Here is a 19,225-nt window from a genome sequence, read left to right as displayed (position 1 = left end):
TTCACTCACCTCAACACTCAACTGATTCCACGCCCAAGGACCAACTTCCAAGAACTCTGTAACTCATGTTCTTATTTTTTTTTGTGTTTGCACACAGATTGTCTTCTTTCATACGCTGATTGTTTATGAGCCTTTGTGAGCAGCTTCTCATTGATTCTACTGTATTTCTTTATTCTGGGAATACCTGCACTAAAATTAATCTCGATGTTGTATATAGCGAAAAATACTTGAATGTACTTGAATAATAAATTTACATTCAACTTTGAATATGCAATTTACAAATACAAAACTTGCACAACATTTACTAGCTCAGACATGTAAACCCCAAATCAATGAAGCAGACTGCATTCTCTCTGTACCAGAAGACACCCCTCATTAAAAATGCCAATTCAATTATCCTTAAACTACACCCAGTGCTTTATACACAAAATGGCTTGCTTGTCGACATCCAGCAAAGACACAATACAATCAATCTCAGCAAGACAGAAACCAGGCACACTTAATCAAATTGTTAAGAAATATCTAATACCACAACGGGCAGGAAGTATCATAAGGATAAGGATGCCATTATCAAGTTGAGATTCAATGTGGGTCACTGGAATAAAAGTTACAAATGTAGATTGGCAGAAAGCATCAGCATCCTACTGAAAACATGCTGCTCACCCTCAAAAGGGCTTACCACAAATTGCAAACAGCATACTCCAACTTCAGCAAAAAAAAACTCTGACCCACATTCCTGGCAAAGTGCTAAAGATCCACCCTCCTTCAGCTTGTAGTACGAGGGATTAATCCAGAGCACGATCACATTATTTTTGCATGAATCTGAACACCACTGAACCTCCTTGCTAATACAATCTATGTGCCTCCCTTCTTCAAATATTAACTCATGATAAACATTTTCTGATTTCAACAGTGCAAATCCAGTAGTTTCAACAGGAGGTTCCAATATTAGGCAGGAGGAGCGAGAGCAGCGCGCCGCACGAGTGCAGCCCTCCGGTGAAAAATGATATCGTATCTGTTAAATTGGGGCTGTGGACAATTCTGATTTGATGGAGATGGACGTGAAAGCACAGAGGAACATCTGGAGAAATTTCTGAAACGCCCGTTCGCTGCTGTCGTTACTGCGCAGTTGGGAATCTTCCACAGGGAAGGCCTCAAAATCCCCGGCTTTGCCTGCTGTTGGCGACCGAGATTGAGGTCGAATCGTTCGGACAGAGATGGCGCTCAGTACTTGGTGTCGGAGAGCTGATCAGAGCTTGAAGTTTCCGGATGACTCAGAGACGGATTGTGGTCGGGCATGGCAGGGAGAGTTTTTCTTCCTTCTCCCGTCTGCGTGAGATATGGGACATTTGAGAGACTTTGAACTTTTTACTGTGCTCATGGACTTCTTCATCAAGTTATGGTATTGTTGCACTGTTGTAACTATATGTTATAATTATGTGGTTTTGTCAGTTTTTTCAGTCTTGGCCTGTCTTGTGTTTTGTGATATCACACCGGAGGAAATATTGTATCATTTCTTAATGCATGCATTACTAAATGACAATAAAAGAGGACTGCGTGTCTTCATAATCTAACAAAAAACTGAATCAATTAAGTTTTTATATATGGAAAGCCCTCAGATTTGAAACCACAGTATTTCAAGTACAAAACAAAGACAAAAAAGGTGATCAAAACCTCAGACCAGTCTATGCAAAATTGAATGACCATTTTATATCAACACACACAAAACTCTGGAGGAACTCAGCAGGTCAGGCAGAATAATCAGTCAACGTTTTGGGCCGAGACCCTTCTTCAGGACTGAGAAGAAAGGGGGAAGATGCCAGAATAAAAAGGTGGAGGGAGGAGGAGCAGGACTAGCTAGAAGCCAATGGGTGAAGCCAAGTGAGTGGGAAAGGACAGAGCTAGAGATGAAGGAACCCGATAGGAGAGGAGAGTGGGCCATAGGAGGAAGGGAAGGAACAGGGGACCCAGAGGGAAGTAAGAGGCAGGTGAGAAAAGGTAAAAGGTCAGAGTGAGGAATAGATGAAGGAGGGATTTTTTTTTTAAAAACAGGAAGGTGAAATTAATATTCATTTCATATGAGATTAACATTTTTTAAAAAGACCAAAATAAGCACTTCCCCAAATAAAAAACCTCCTAAAAAATTTGGAGATACTGTATAGAGAAAGGAAAAGTTTGATTTTGTTTCAAAAGTTGGCTTGGTATCACTGCAATATAAAATCTGGATAAAATTAACTACAATTAATTTAGGGCCAAAATACCCATTTCTCCTCTCACTTAGATTAGATTCAATTTTATTGTCATTGTGCCGAGTACAGATACAAAGCCAATGAAATGCAATTAGCATCTGACCAGAAGTGCAAAAGAATAGCATTATTTACAAAATAACTGCAAATAGAAAGTAAGCACACAAATATAAAAGTACTGAGACAGTCCAATATGGATGCAATACTGCTTAGCGCTGTGATGTGAGGTTCAGCAGGGTCACAGCCTCAGGGAAGAAGTTCTTCCTGTGCCTGCTAGTGCGGGAGCGGAGGCTCCTGTAGCGCCTACTGTATGGGAGGAGAGTAAAAAGTCCATGGTTAGGGTGAGATGCATCCTGATAATGCTTTTCGCTCTGCCCAGGCAGCGTTTATGGTAGATGTTCTCAATGGTGGGCAACTGGGTGCTGATAATCCGCTGGGCAGTTTTCACCACACGCTGGAGTGCTTTGCGCTCCGATACGGGACAATTGCCATACCACACTGAGATGCAGTTGGTGAGTATGCTCTCAATGGTACAGTGGTAAAGGCCCGTCAGTATCCTGGGACAGAGGTGAGCTTTCTTGATGCTCCGCAGGAAATAAAGGCACTGTTGCGCCTTTTTGATCAGGATGGAGGAGTTCAGGGACCAGGTGAGACCATTACTGACCAATTAGTATTTAGCATTGGTCCCAAATCAAGAAAGATTTGAAAACATAAGGACACATTACAAAAAGAGAGCAAGGAGTTTTCCCACTTGGCTCAGGAAAGTGACAGAGATGGAAAATAGCCAAGTAACATTTTTCTTTTCTCTTTTCACAATCATTAAATGAAATCAGCTCAATTTTGGGTGTGATATGACCAAATAGCATGACACACCAGAGGCCAGGATCAAACCCCTGGCACCATGTGGCAGTAACTGTAGATAGTAAATCAAATGTTTAAGAGGCAGAGGGAAGGTAAATTTTCTTTTTAAAAATGTTTCATAGCTTTTCAGTTTTAATAAAATTTTCTACATTACTTAACTAAATGTCAAACAGTTTTTAGATGTTTGAGGATCAGACATTTAAAATGACTTGGTCCTAGCTAACAATACATCACCACTCTCCTCCCTCCCGCACTCATACACATAAACATGCACAAACTTTGGCAGCTGCTAAGGTCTGTCAAGAACATTTGAAGGTCAGGTCAAAGCATCTCAGGGGGTTGCACAAGGTCCCATAAACACACAAAACCACACCGAATGATCAAAGAAACAAGCCCTTTATACTAGGCAGGAGTGTGCCTGCGCGCATACACTCAAGGGAACTAAAATAGCAGTGGCACCAAACCAGCAAGATAGCGCTAATGGAAGGGCAATAAAATGCGCTGCATGCAATCACATATTTAAATTAACAGAGCTGACAATTTAGGAAGTCTACCATGCAGCATTATACAATGGTCGCATTAAGAGAGAAAATATGTTAATACAAATCAAGATAGTTGAACATGACATCTTTAAAAAGCCAGGAAAAAATTTTGTATATTGAAAAAAAATGCAGGTGTCCGGATCCTGAAGTGGGAACATAAAATGCTGAGAAAACTCTGCAAGTTCAGCAGTGTCTGTGGAAAGAGAAGGTCTGTGACACTTCAGAATTATGTGCTTGATTCCAACAGCAATCCAAAAATACAAGTTTTAATAAGTGTATTCAGCCCCAGATGATCGAACACAGTGCAAATCAAGTAAAGAATCTCAGCATAAGCAAGAAGCATGGTTATCATAAAGGTGCCATTATTAAAGACCCAGCACAGCTAAGCAGTAATAATCCCAAGCTAACATGAAATTTAAATTCAAATAATCTATTTGTACCTAATAGCTTAAGTTAAATATGCATGTTTGCTGAAAAATTTACAACTTTGCTGGCATACTTCCATTATTACAAAGTAGAAAGGAAACTTTATTATCAATGTACATATATGTCACCACATACAACCTGAGGTTCATTTTCCTGTGGGCATACTCAGCAAATCTACAGAATGGTAACTGTAAACAAGATCAATGAAAGAGCAAGTACAGCATAAAAGACAAACTGTGCAAATGCAAATATAAATAAAGAGCAATAACGAGAAAATGAAATAATAAGATAAAGCTTCCTTAAAGTGAGATCATTTGTTGAGGGAGCATCTCAACAGGTGAGTGTAGTTAATGCTGCTTTGTTCAAGAGCCTGATGGTTGAGGGTTAGGAACTGTTCCTGAACCTGGTGGTGCGAGTCCTGAGGCTCTTGTACCTTCTGCCTGCTGGCAGCAGCAAAGGAAGAGCATGATCTGAGTGGTGAGGACTTTTGATGATGGATGTCGTTTTCCTATGACAGCGTTTCATTTAGATCTGTTCAAAGGTTGGGAGGACTTTACCCATGATGTACTGGGCTGAATCCACTACACTTTGTAGGAGTTTTCATTCAAAGTCATTGGTGTTTCCAAACCAGGCAGTAATGCAGCCAGTCAGCACACTTTCCACTTCACATCTATAGAAGTTTGTCAAAGTTTTTGATGTCATGCTGAATCTCTACAGACTCCTAAGGTAATGGAAGTGCTGTCATGCTTTCTTTGCAATTACATGTACACGATGGGTCTAATACAGGTCGTCTCAGATAGTGACATCCAGGAATTTAAAGTTACTGACCCTCTCCCCCTCTGATTCTCCGATGGACTAGCTCACGGACCCCTGGTCTCCCTCGCCTGAAGTCAATAATCAGTTCCTTGGTCTTGTTGACATTGAGAGGCTGTTGTTTTGACACCACTCAGTCGGATTTTCATTCTCCCTCCTGTTTGCTCATTCATCACCACCTTTGATACAGCCCACAACTGTGATGTCATCAGCAAACCTGAGCATGCTGCTGGAGCTGTACTTAGTCACACAGGGGTAGGTGTGGAGCGAGTAGAACGCCGGGGGGGGGGGGGAGTCTTGTGGCTCACCTGTGCTGATGGAGATCTTGTTGCCAATCCAAACTGACTGGGGTCTGCAAGTGAGGAAAATCCAGGATCCAATTGCACAAGGGGGTACTGAAGCCCAGGTCTTGGATTTTACTGATCAGTTTCGAGGGGATGATGGTATTAAATTTGAGCTGTAATCAATACAGCACCTTAATATATGCATCTTTGCAGTCACCATTAGTGAAGGCAATGACTAAAGAGAACATTCTCACACTTGAACCATTCTCTCTATATTTTACAAAGCATAATTGCTACAAGTCTTAAAATACTCATTACACAACTGGAACAGTATGTGTGATTCAATAATCTCCTACCTTTAAAGCAGCTTGAATTTCTGCACAATCAAAAGCACTAATTCATAAATCCATGTGATGCGGGTTGAGAAAGTAAATGGATAAGCCACAACTGAATGGCAGAGCAGACTCGATGGGCTGAATGGCCTAAATCATAGCCCTCCATTATGGTCTGATGGTATGGATGCTAGAGGTATGGAGAGCTATGGTCTTGGTACAGGTCGATGGAAGTAAGCAGTTTAAATGGTTTGGCACAGACTAGATGGGCTGAAGGGCCTGTTTCTGTGCTGTACTTTCCTGTGACTCTATGATACAATTGCCTATCTTAGGGAGAATTTTCTATAAGTCAGACACATAACGTTTGGCAAAAGATGGTGCTTACTAGTCTTGTGTAAAGTGGTGATAACAGAAACTTGGCAAACAATCTACTTAATTTCCTGAGATAACAAAAATGAAAAGTGCATTTCTATAATTGTAAATTTAATCGCGTACGAGTCATACCACATGGTACTGCAATTAATATCTCACTAGATTAAAAGAACCACTAATGCTATATCCCCCACTCCAACATTATAATCAAAGCAGTGGATCAAAGATTAAAGAAAAGAGATTACCTTTATTTATCACATATACACTGAAACATCAAAACATACAATAAATGCACTGCCCTGGTCATTGACGCAAGCAGTACGAGGACGTACTTGGGGTAGTCCAGCTCTAACATAGCACGACCACAACTCACTAACCCTAATCATACGTCTTTGGAATGTGGGAGGAATCCCACGCAGTCACAAGGAGAATGTACAAACTCCTTACAGACAGCACCGAGAATTTACCGCGGATGCTGTAAGGTGGTGCACTAGCCGCTACACCACCGTGCCGCCTCACAGTTGCGTATGATCGGTTCCGCGGTCATACGCGAGGAAGGGCGCACCAACAGCAGCACCATGCATACCTATGAATGTGTCGCCCACCTGGTGAAGCTGCACACTGGACAGACGTACACATGTATTAAAGAGAAACAGCGCACAATTTACAGAACTAAGTGATCCCACAACCAGATGAAACCTAAAAATCCGTAGTTTTGCCAAGTAGCAGTGGAAAATTAAGCTGCAAAACATACACTTCCCAAACCATGGCACAACTCAGCATAAGGACACTCCTAAAACATACTGAAATTATGAAAAAGGAGGTGTTGACAGTCTTGAAGTGCATAAAGGTGGATATATTCCTGAGGCCTGACCAAGTGTATCCTGGGACACAAGGGGAAAAAATTTCATGGGCCCTCACTGAGGTTTTTGTATCTTCCTTACCCATACATGAAGTATTGGAAGGTGGAACTGTGGCTAAGACTGGGTCTTTATTTGAACATGCTGCAAGGGCATGCCATGGGACTACAGGTCAGTGAGCCTATTATCAGTGGTGGGAAATTTGTCGGAAGGAATTCTGCAAGACAAGGGTCTACCTCAGTGCTTCCCAATCTTTTTTTTTTAAGCCCAACAGCCCCCTAAAGCATCTTCATTATTGCCAATGTCCCCCCCAAAGCACAATATGCCTTACAGCAGCTCCATAGTGTAAAACTATGTCTACCATATGTTAACATGAGAAAGATTATTGTGCTTTAAATTTTGTATTTGTCTTTTAGCTTACACAGTACCTGTGCACTGTACAGCAGCTTCAATATCAATGTGATCCTTGAGCTTGATGGTTTTTTAAGCAAGAGTTGAAATATCTGGGTCAAGTTATGACAGCAAAAGCCTCAAGGTCCCATGCATAACCATGTCCAAGCAATTCCTGTTTCTTGTGAGTATGTGGTTCACTGCACTAAAACCTCTCAACAAGGTAGGAGGATAGAAATGCAATGAAAAGCAGTTTGGCTCTTCTCCAAAGACCAGGAAACCTTGTACGACAGTGTAGACACATACCACAAAAGCTGACATTTTTGAAAAGCCTTTTCAATCTGTGAGCTCTCTTCTTGTTCTTCCACCTTGCAAAGAAATGGGTTAGTTACCCAGTTCAGAATTTCAAGATCGTTCAAATCCTTGATTCGATTCTGAAAATTCTTCTTCCGTGGCTGCAGGTTTAAGCAGTACTCTTGCAAATCACCATCTGTGAAAGACAGTGCCAAACTTTCCAAATGCTGCTTTCATCTTCGGCAACTGAGTAATACCATAAGTGGCTTTTTCAGGGTGTCTTTTACAGAAGTGTTCCTGCAATCTTGATTTTTTTTCACGGCTTCATTAGGCAGTACAGAATTACAAATAAGACACATGGGGTATCGTTAATCCGATGGGAACGGAATAAAACCATACTTCAGATACAGTTGGCCCTCCTTATCCACGGGGGATTGGTTCCAGGACCTCCCCGGCGGATAACAAAAAACGCAGATGCTCAAGTCCATTATACAAAATGGCGTAGTATTTGTATATAACCTACGCATATCCGCCCGTATACTTTAAATCATCTCTAGATTACTTATAATACCTAGGGGAGGGAACGTCGACTCAGACCATGAGAGGCCTGCGTCGGGCATTTTCATGCCTTACAAGGCGCATATACCTCATATAATACCTAATACAATGTAAATGCTATGTAAATAGTTGTTGTACTGTATTGTTTAGGGAATAATGACAAGAAAAAATGCTCAAACAATGAGTGCTGGAGAGAGAACTTCTGGGTTTTCCCGATCCATGGTTGGTTGAATTCGTGCATGCGGAACCTGCGGATAAGGAGGGCCGACTGTATGTATCATTTTATTGACGCACTTTCTGTGGTTTCTGTTTCTTAGCAGGATTAGAATTCATGGCTTCATGGCCTTCAGACACCAATCACGCCATATTTATGTATCCATCGTTAATGAGACGAAATGAAAAATTAACACAAGCTGGAAATGCTTATCGTATGTTGATGGCAGAGAGTTGACACAGATGGAATCTGAATGTAGTCGGGATGGAGTTGGTGCTCGGCTCCCTACCTTTATACAACTGACCAATCACATAAGGTCTCAGAATCCCCAAAGATGGTTCTTCACCGCACACATGAAGCCAAGGTCACCTTGCACATCTCAAGAGGAAGCCTCAGCATTGGCAAGTTCACTGCTTGGCTCTATTTTACCGCCTGCAGAGCTAGGGCTCTTTCCGCATTCCGGTGCCTCATCCTTTTTTTTTGTAAGTGCCTGTTCTACTAACGGTCAGGCCTCATTCCTCAAGTTAGGATGCCTCTTATCACCCCCACCCCCCCCGACTACTTCCATTTCGCCTAATGCACCCTTAGAACCATAACCACCTCCGTTGGGAATCACTGATTTATCTGATTTGCAAAGTCTTATCAGGACACAGCAGCACAGCAGTCAGTGCAACCCTATTCCAGCTCAGGTAGTTCTCACACCATTTGTATGGAGTTTGTGATTGCATGGGTTTCGTCCCACAGACCAAAGGTGAACAGGTTAGTAGGTTAACTGGTCACTGTAAATCGTCCTGTGCTGAGGCTTTGAGTTAAATAGGTGGGTTGTTGGGTAGTGCAGCTCATCGGGCTGGAAGGATCTATCCCTCTCTATGTCTAAATCAGTAAATAACAATAATATGGCTTTGCTCATGGGGAAAGAAAGTCACACATCATGAATGTAAATGAGCTTTCTTTTGAAGTGACTAAGGGCAGGGCAACGGATGCTGACTATATGAACTTTAGCAAACCTCTTTTTCATGATCCCACATGGTAGACTGGCCCAAGTGATAATACATGTGATTCAGAGTGAATTAGCTAATGCAAATCTGGCTTAGTGGAATTCAGATGTGATAGAGGAGCACTGTTATTCAGATTAGCGCCCGTGAGCAGTTGTGCACCTCAGGGATCAGTGTCGGGTCCCCCGCTATTTGACATTAACAATTTGGTTGAGAATGTTGGCAGCACAATTAGTAAGTTTGCAAGTGACAACATAACTAGTAGCTGATGGGGCTCATCAGCCTTGGCTGGCAAATCATCTAGGAGAAGGAAAACTCCTATCTCAAATCAGATAGATCAGTGATTCCCAACGGAGGTGGTTATGGTTCTAAGGGGGCAGTAGGCGAAAAATCTCAAATCTCTGCTGCCTTGTGGCTATACCCACTCATGGAGAAGGCTTCAGGAGTAAACCTCGAGGGAAAATCTAGAGCTGGAATCAGTAAGGCAGTCCTACATTGAGTTCAACTGGGAACTCCTACTCCTCTTTGGAAATCACATCAGCTGTGTGGCGAGGGGGAGACTGCTACACGGACAACAGCTTGCTCTCCATATCGTACTTCCTTGGCTTGTGCACTAGTCGCTTTTGACTATGTAGATAGCTAGGCTGCAACATCTGTGGTTGACCCCGACCAACTGGGACTTAAATGGACAGTGAAGGTTGCCCAAGTACACAACAGGAATTAGATCAATTGGGAAAATAGGCGAAGGAGTGGCAGGCAGAAGTGTAAGGTGAAGCATTTTGCAAAGTTAAACCAGGGCAGGACTTGAGAGATTTTGCTGTACAACTACAGAGGTAGACATGATGGTTAAAAAGCCACATGCACACTTGCCTCCATTGGATGGGATACTGAGCACAAGAGCTGGGACACTATGTTCCAGCTGCACAAGACATTGGAGAGAATGAACTTCGATTTTTTTTTGTTCACTTCTACTTGTCATACTGTAGGAAGGATGTCATTTAGCTAGAGAGGAAGCAGAAAAAATTCACTAGAACATTGTACGGCCAGGAGGGCTTGAGTTATATGGAAAGACTGGATAGGCTGGGAATTACTCCCCAGGTGAGCAAGAGACTGAGGGATGATCTTATAAGCTTATAAAATTATGATAGGAATAAATAGGGTGAATGGTCAGAATGGTCCCTCCCCAGGATAAAGAACTTTAACATTAGAGAGCACTGATTTAAGATAGAGTAGGAAAGGTTAAAAAGAGACCAGAGGGGTACTTTCCTTCGGGAAATAGTAATTTCTTTTGGGGTTAATAAAGTATCTATTAAAAAGAGGGTTGATGGTATATGGAATGAGCTGCCAGAGGAAATGGTAAGGCAAGTAAATTACAACCTTTAAAAGACATTTGGACAGGTACGTCAATAGAAAAAAGTTTTGCAGGGGTTCCCAACCTTTTTTTACGCCATGAACCAATACCATTAAGAAACCCCTAGTTTTGATGGATATGGGCCAAAGGCAGACAAATGGGATTAGCTTAAGAAGGCACCTTGGTCTGCAAGGAGGAATTGGGCTGAAGGCCCTAATTCTATGCCACATAACTATGGCTTTTTCACATAGGTCTACTTGCCCTATTGTGTCCGGTGAAGATCCATCCCAAGATCCCCAACATCAGAAAAATCAGACTTCAGCCAACTCACTTCACAGCCAGGAACACTGCAAGGACAAGAAATCTCAGCTGGAGTACTGGAGATCAACACTCTGGAACTTGCTGTGCCTCTAGCCAAGTTTAAACACGGCACCTCCCTGACAACGTGGAAAATTGTTAAGACTTGACCTGTTCATGACAAACATGACAAATCAGGTCCAGCTAATTACCATTTAAGCAATCTACACTCAATCTGTAGCTATGCAGAAGACACTGGCATCACTTCTATTAAGTAGCTCTTTTTTCTGATGCCAGTTTTAGTAAGATCATTCAACTCTAGGTGAAACTGCCAGTGAGGTGAGAATGACTACTCTTGCATCAAGAAGCATTTGACCTAGTGTGGCATCAAGGAACCATGATAACTATGAAATCAATGGACACCAAGGAGAAAACCAATAGCTGGAGTCGTATCTCACACCAAGAATAATGGTTGTGATTGTTGGAGGTCAGTCTCCTGGCCCCAGGACATTGCTTCCAAAATAAAACAGGTCAGTATCCTACACTGAATCACCTTGAACTACTTCATGAATGACTCTTCTTCCAACATCGTGTCAGAAGTGGGGATGAGTAATAACTTCATAATATTCAGTTCCGTTCACAACTTCTCAACAAATACAGCAGTCCAAGCCTGCATATAGCAGGGGCTGCACAACATTTAGGCATGAGCTTTCATTCACACAAGTATTAAGCAATGGGCATATCCAAAAAGAGAATCTAACCATCTACCCTTGACCTTCTAAGGCAATGCCATTCCAAGCTTCTCAGCACAATCAGAAAAATCAATACATTCAGTCTGTTTAATGTGGCTGCAAAGGATGGTCAGGCAAATCAGGAGTGACTTACCTGCTTGCACAGCAAAGTGACTATTTACAAATCAGAAATCAGGAGCATAATGAAAACTCTTCACGTGTTTAGCTAAATTTTCCAACAGCTCAATGCCATCTTGGACAAAGCAGCCTGCTTGATTAATGCACCATCGTCTGCCCAAGACACTCGTTTCCTCTGCCACTGCAATCCATTTGTTTGCCTCGCTTACCTTAAGCACCTGCATAGGACAAAAAACAGTAGGTGCATGGGAACATCACTACTCCCCGCCCTGCTCTAAGTCACACACCAACCTGACTTGTCACTGGACCCAAATCCTGGAACTCCCGACCCAACAGTACTGTAGGAGTACCTCCATAAAAAGCACTTGAGGATCAAGAACAGAACTTACCACCACCAGGTCAAGAACAATTCAGAATTGTCAATAAATGCTGGCAATCCCAAAGTGATTGTGAAACAAAAGGTAATGGTAAAACATGTCCATGTCATAATGTGTTCACAATGTTTGCACACTAGATATCGCCCATGCAAACTTTATCAGAATATCACAAATACACTAGGTTGTAATTTAAATATTAGGTACCTCTGGTACATAATAAAGTGGCCACTAAGTCATGATCTTCTGCTGCTGTTTGGTTTGATGTGTTGTACATTCAGAGATGCTCTTCTGTACACCACTGTTGTAACACGTAGTTATCTGAGTTACAGTCACAAACCTGTCAGCTTGAACCAGTCTGGCCATTCTCCTCTGACCTCTCTCATTAACAAGGCATTTTCAGCCACAGAACTGCCGCTCACTGGGTGTGTTTTCTTTTTGTTTCCACACGATCTCCTAAGGACTGCTGTACGTGAAAATCCCAGGAGATCAGCAGTTTCTGAGAAACTCAAACCACCCTGTCTGGCATCAATCATTCCACGGTCAAAGTCACATAGATCACATTTCTCCCCATTCTGATGTTTGGTCCATACAGTAAATTAATCTCTAAACCAGGAGTTCCCAGCCTGGGGTCCATGGACCCTTTGCTCGATGGTCTTAGTCCATGGATTAAAACAAAGAATGGGAACCCCTACTCTAAGCCATGCTTTCATGTACTAAGCTGCAAACCAATATAAATGTCCTCTCCTGGTGCAACATCCCCTGTATTGAGACCCTACTTACAATCAGTAAGCTATATTGGGCAGACTACATTGTCCTTAAACCTTACCTAGGCGACAAGAAAAGATTACAATGACTCCTGTACTCATTACAATGAGTATCCATGAACCGTGACCACTGACTTTGTGGCACTGAGGACAGTACCGAAATGCTTGAGGCCATATATCATACCCCCACAGACGGGGAAGAGCACCAGCTCACAAACTACCCACTCACCAATTCAACCTGAATTGAACTCCAAGTTCAACCAATTGAACTCCAATTACCTCTTTAGCCACCTCAGAACACACAAAACCAGAACAGAAGTAATTTTCAACCCCAGGGGAATGCTGAAGAAAGGGACATACTGTAATTAATTGAGAGGATTGGAATATACAAGTAAGGATGTAATGCTGAGGCTTTTTAGGGCTTTGCTCAGACTGCATTTGGGAGTATTGTGAGCAGCTTTGGGCCCCTTATCTAAGAAAGACTGTGCTGGCATCAGAGAGGGTCCAGGGGAGGTTCACAAGAGTGATCACGGGAATGAAGGGTTAACACCTGAGGAGCGTTTGATGGCTCTAGGCCTGTACTAGCTGCAGTTTAGAAGAATGAGGGAGGATCTCATTGAAAACTATTGAATACTGACTGAGTGAATGTGGGGGGGGGGAATCTTTCCTCTAATGGGTGAGCACAGCTTTAGAATAGAGGGATGTCCCTTTAGAACAGAGATGAGGGATTTCTTTAGCCACAGGGTGGTGACTCTGGAGCTCACTGCCACAGACTGGGTATATTAAAGCGGAGGTGGATAGATTCTTGATTAGTAAGGGCATCAAAGGTTACGGGGATAAGGGAGTTGAGAGGGATAATAAATCAGCCATGATGGAATGGTGGATCACACTCAATGGGCCAAATGACCTAATTCTGTTCCTATGCCTTATGGGCTCAATATACATCACGTAGACCCACAGAAAGCTTTGTCAGAATACTAGAATGAAATGAAACAGCTCGACAGCAAAAACTTTTCATGGCACAGACCACCAGTTACAGAAAGCATCAACAAGACAATGCAATGACAGTTGTGATATTTCACTTACAAATCATCAACCAGCATAATAATCTGCGCTGCAAGTTGACTCAATCAAATATCAGAAAATTTATACCAGGTGGTGGACACCGTTGTATCAAGAATTCGTTTAGCACTCACTGCAGGATCTCCAGATCAATGGGCCACTAAAACCAGTTGGAAGAATCATTAATAAAATATCCTGCCAACGCGTATTGTCCCACACCTCCCCCTTAACGAACGACTGCACTTGGTAAGAATTACATTTCGGTAGCATACTATTGAGATTATAAATGCAATGCTCGAATGTTAAACACAATTAGCAAACTACAAACCATTTAATTCTGTTCCAGTTCAGACAAACTCTGAAAAATGTATGAACTATAAGGGTTTACTAGCCGAGATCAAATTTCCTCCCCGAGGACGATCTAGATTCACTTTCAGTCTTTTCATGTTAGTCCCGAATCCCTAACGGCATTTTTCAAGCCCTGCCGCTGATCTCTGGGAAAATGCACTGACATCCTGCAAGTCCATTATTTAGCACTTCAACGATGACTTTTCACTTCTACGCACTGTACACACAAAAAAATACTTTTAAACAACACTCTCTCAATTGCAGATTTCGTTCTGTGTTAGAGGAGCTGCCCCGTTACATACGAGTAGCAACTATTATTATTTTGGACTGAAAGAAATGCTCATGGAAAAGGAATCCCCCCCTCCCACAGCTGCGGGGTACAAGGTCGTTAATGCATTCAATAAAAGATTTTATTCAATGTCATCGCAACAGCCACCGTCTCTGCTTTCTCGTGCGTCATTTTTATCGCAAACTACTGTTGTAATGCGAGATGCTCCGTGTCATTTTATTTGTCGGTAGTTTTAAAATAAATCGGGCTATTCAAATTAAAAAATGTTCATAAAGATGGCGACGCTTTAAGGACGTTATAAATTGGTTTATTCTTAGAAAAGTCAACAAATTCGCAACAACGCCGAAGTTGGGAAAATCCGAGCGTGATGTTGAAGCGTATAAAATACAAGATCGTGGCAAAAAGCATGTAAACTGCAAGGCTCCCAGATCCTCGATTTCTTTAATAAAATGTTCATAATCATAACCACGGCGCGGCAATATACTGGCATCCCCAAAGTTACACTTAATCGCCGTTTAATGGTTTCATTATCCAATAAACCCGCCTCAACACAATCCAACTGCGCCCGAACAATATTTTTCATTCATCTGGAATTTCACTGAATCACCCCCGGAAAAGTGCGAGGCTGTTAACAGCCCCGCTCCGGCCCTTCAACCTCAACTTTCTGAGGAATTCTGTGCAGCAGAGGGAAAAAACATCCAGAGTTCATCTGGCTCCAGTCACCTCAACCCGGACGCATCGGCTCGCTTCTAAACCGGTCTCCTCACTCCACTGTTAATGCCCACCGTATTCTCTCCTCGGGCAAATTCATGCCCCTTTGCGAGATGCAAACCGTTAATTCCCCACTCAAGCATTTACCTCCGTCTCCAGGTGAACCACGTCCACTTTGGGCCAGGGACCGGCTAACTGTGCCAACGGCATCCTGCAACCGGCTGTGGACGCGGGACCAAACGCCTCTCGCTGACTATTTCCGCGGGGAGCTGGCTTGGCCCCGGCGATTGCCAGTGATGCAGTTTACAAAGGGGGGGCAAGTCACTTTATCCCGCCTGGTGCGGCGCCGCGTCAAAGTGCCTCGCTCCCTACCGACCCCTATCCCGCGGAGCAGTCACCAACTCGCCAGCCTCCGCTCGCCAGCGCCTCTCAGTCCCCGCCCTCCTGCGCCACTGACGTCAGCGCGCAGGGCGACGTCCGTACGCGGTGCCCAAGCCCGGCAATAGCTGCCAGGCTAGGCGAAGGACGACGTATGTCAGGCAGCTCAAGGTGAGGGGACGCAACCGGGCATCGGGTGCTGCAGCTCCCAAGGTCTGCAAACCGAAGTCAGTGCTCCTCTCTGCAGAACAACATTGCCAGTAGCAAAGGCACAGAATATACGCTGGGCTAGGTGGATTCAGTTCACCCAGTCCTGACTACAGTAGTGACTGAACCAACACAAAGGATGCACCCAGTTGCCCTCATCCTCACCAATAACCTGTAATGGATCTATCAGCCTACAATTGCATCAGCAGAAATAACCATCACAAAGTCTTATTTTCAATGAGAGACCATCTTCCAAGAAATTATAGGTGCTACAAGTGCATTAAATGGGAACGAGACAGATCTGGTATCTGGTTCAATGTATACCATCGCAATCTGCAATCTGACTCAACGTATCCCACATTTACCATCAAGCTAGGGAATCAACACTGGTTCAATTAATATTGCAAAAGGACCCCTGAAAATGATGAGGTGCCTGCACATTGAAATTCAGGATTATGTGCATGATAACCAACAAAAACATTGCAGCAGATAAGACCAAACGATGGATCACATACACAAGAGGTTCTGCAGTGTTGGAAATCTTGAGCAACGTACACAAAATGTTGGAGAAATGCAGCAAATCCGATAGCATCTATGGACCAGTCCTGATGAAGAGTCTCAGCCTGAAATGTTGACCGGTTGTTCCCTGCCATGGATGCTACCTGACTCGCTGAGCTCTGCCAGCACTTTGTGTATGTTGCAATGGATCGTATAAGTGCTCTACAGCCCTACCATATGTAGATCGGAATAGTAGAGGACAATTTAGCTGCTAATGGGAGGAGGAGTTGTGAACTGTCCCAAACCCAGTGATGGCCTGGCCCTGCAAATAAGTGCAGAAGAAAATTTTAAAGTATTCACAAACATGTTCAGCCAGTGGTGTCAAATGAATGGTCCATTTTGTCTTCCTCACAAGGTCTCCTCCATTGCAGAGCTAGTCTTAAACCAATTCAATTCATTGCTGATGATATCAAGAAATGGTTAAGATCATTAAACACAGCAAAGGGTCTGAGACAGCAATGTTCTCTCTTAATTTTTTTACAACAGTGTGGACCAACCATTGCTCTGAGCAGGAAATTTGTACATGGCCTGAAATTGTGCAGCATTGTATTTTTTTGTAATATGCACATCAAACAAACACAAACCATAACTCACAAGTAAACAATGTCAGGCAATCAAAACAACTGACAAAAGTAAAATGATTTGATTAGATGGTGTCAGCATTCAGTGGGCTGGCAGTTTATTAACAATGAGCAACCAGCTTCCATTCTGTGTTTATTGTTACAATTTGTAACACTACTGTAACTTGAAATGCAGACAATGTAAATACATTGAAGTGTAAAATGTTCAAGGTAAAGATTGTGGTACATTAATTATTTAGAAAATTTAGGGCTTATATTTGTTAACACATAATTACAGGCTATTTCACAATTATATTAAGAGATTTCAACATTACATTAACGTAATTTCTAAATTATACTAACATTATATAAAAGAAAATTCCATCTGTGTGGCAGCAAAGGCTAGGCACACAGGAGCATTGCAGTTACTGCACAGCCGCACGCCCAGCAGCTTAGAGGGAACAGTGTGGGACAGACTACGCCATAGCTATTTTACTGAAGACCGTCATCCCAGAACAAGTTGGACCTCTAGCTAAGATGCACTAGTATTATTATTACAATACAGTCAACATCCACAGTAGAAAATTACTGTGGCATATTCTTTTTGCTAAAAGGAAGACATATCCAATTTGGCTAATTATCTCCCAGTCAGTTCACTCTCTACCACCAGTAAAGTAATAGAAAGTTGTGTCAACAGTGCTCTCAATGGTACTCAGTCATCTAAATCTTCACACTTATTGCCCTTTTATTAGAATCAGGTTTAATATCAGAGGCGTATGTCATGAAATTTGTTGATTTGTTGCAGCAATACATTGCAATAATTAAAAATAAAAACCTTAAATTACAATAAGGAGTACAGCAGTGAGCAAGAGTCTTAGACACGTTAGAACATTATGTAAAGTGAAGATGCTTTCAAAAATAATTAAAACAAAACTTTCTAAATATCAAAAAAAAACCATCAAGAGCTGTAAACAGTAAAAACATACTAAATCAAACCAATATTTAGCATGACCCACCCTTCACCTTTAAAACTGCATCAATTCTCTTAGAACGCAAACAACAGGAATTCTGCAGATGCTGGAAATTCAAGCAACATACATCAAAGTCGCTGGTGAACGCAGCAGGCCAAGCAGCATCTGTAGGAAGAGGTGCAGTCGACGTTTCAGGCCGAGACCCTTCGTCAGACGAAGGGTCTCGGCCTGAAACGTCGACTGCACCTCTTCCTACAGATGCTGCTTGGCCTGCTGCGTTCACCAGCGACTTTGATGTATGTTGCTCAATTCTCTTAGGTACACTGTCCTGCAGCTTCATAAGAAAATGGGATGGCAGGTTGTTCCAAGCAACTTGGAGAACTTGCCACAGTTCTTCAGCAGACTTTGGCCGCCTCACTTGCTTCTGTCTCTCCAGGTAATCCCAGACAGCTTCAGTGATGCTGAGATCAGGGCTCTGTAGAGGCCATACCATCTAAAACCATATTAAAAATATAGGGTGCCTAAGATTTTTGTACACTACTGAATATATATTATATAATTTAAATTAAATAAGTAGTGCAGAAGGTTGAAAAAGTACTGAGGTGGTGTTCATGGGTTCATTGTCCATTCAGAAATCTGATGGCAGAGGGGGAAGAAGCTTTTCCTGATTTGTTGAATATGTGTCTTCAGGTCCCTTTACTTCCTCCTTGACGGCAGCAATGAGAAGAGGGCACCAGGCTCTCACAGCTCCAGGCCACATGAGCCAAAATGCTGAATTTTAAAGCTGAGGTGAGAGTGGCTGGCCTTGATATCAAGGCAGCATTTGACCAAGTGTAGCATCAAGCACGCTTAAGGTCACTGGGCATCAGGAGGAAAATACTAGAGTGGTTGGAATTCTTCCTTGCAGAGTGGAAGATGATTGTGTTTGTTGGATATAACTCCTCCCAACCCCAGTATGTAGTTGCAGAAGTTACTCAAAGCAGTGTCCTAATCTCAACCATTTTCAGGTACCTCATCTGTGAACTTTCTTCCATCTTAAGCTCAAAAGCATTATTACAGCACCAGCGATCACCAGTCATGGTTCAATCCTCGCCATTGCCTGTAAGAAGTTTGTGCATTCTCCCCGTGACGACGTAGGTTTCCTCTGGGTGCTCTGGTTTCGTCCCACATATCAAAGACATAGGGTTAGGGTTAGTAAGTTGTGTGCAAGCTGTGGTGATGCCAGAATTGTGGCAATGATGTAACATGAACAAGGTCAACAGAGAGACACTGAAGCTGGTGGATAGAAAAGTGTTT

At 42.6% G+C, this 19,225-nt stretch overlaps 1 protein-coding gene across 5 annotated transcripts in view; it reads right to left on the bottom strand.

Annotated features, from left to right (window-relative positions):
- Positions 1–19,225, bottom strand: part of LOC134338178 (ribosomal protein S6 kinase 2 alpha) — a 255,579-nt gene that overhangs the window by 160,268 nt on the left and 76,086 nt on the right. For 2 of the 5 annotated variants that reach the window (XM_063033801.1, XM_063033802.1), the window contains exon 1: positions 15,403–15,673. The exons of the other annotated variants lie outside the window; for them this stretch is intronic. In XM_063033801.1, coding sequence (XP_062889871.1) covers positions 15,403–15,465 — 63 coding nt within the window. In that variant the 5' untranslated portion in view covers positions 15,466–15,673. Of the gene's footprint in view, positions 1–15,402; positions 15,674–19,225 lie in introns of those variants that run through there. 5 annotated transcript variants of the gene reach the window in all.

This window comes from Mobula hypostoma, chromosome 26, assembly GCF_963921235.1.
Source record: "Mobula hypostoma chromosome 26, sMobHyp1.1, whole genome shotgun sequence".
Lineage (NCBI taxonomy): Eukaryota > Metazoa > Chordata > Chondrichthyes > Myliobatiformes > Myliobatidae > Mobula > Mobula hypostoma.
This window is presented reverse-complemented; position numbering and strand designations above follow the sequence as displayed.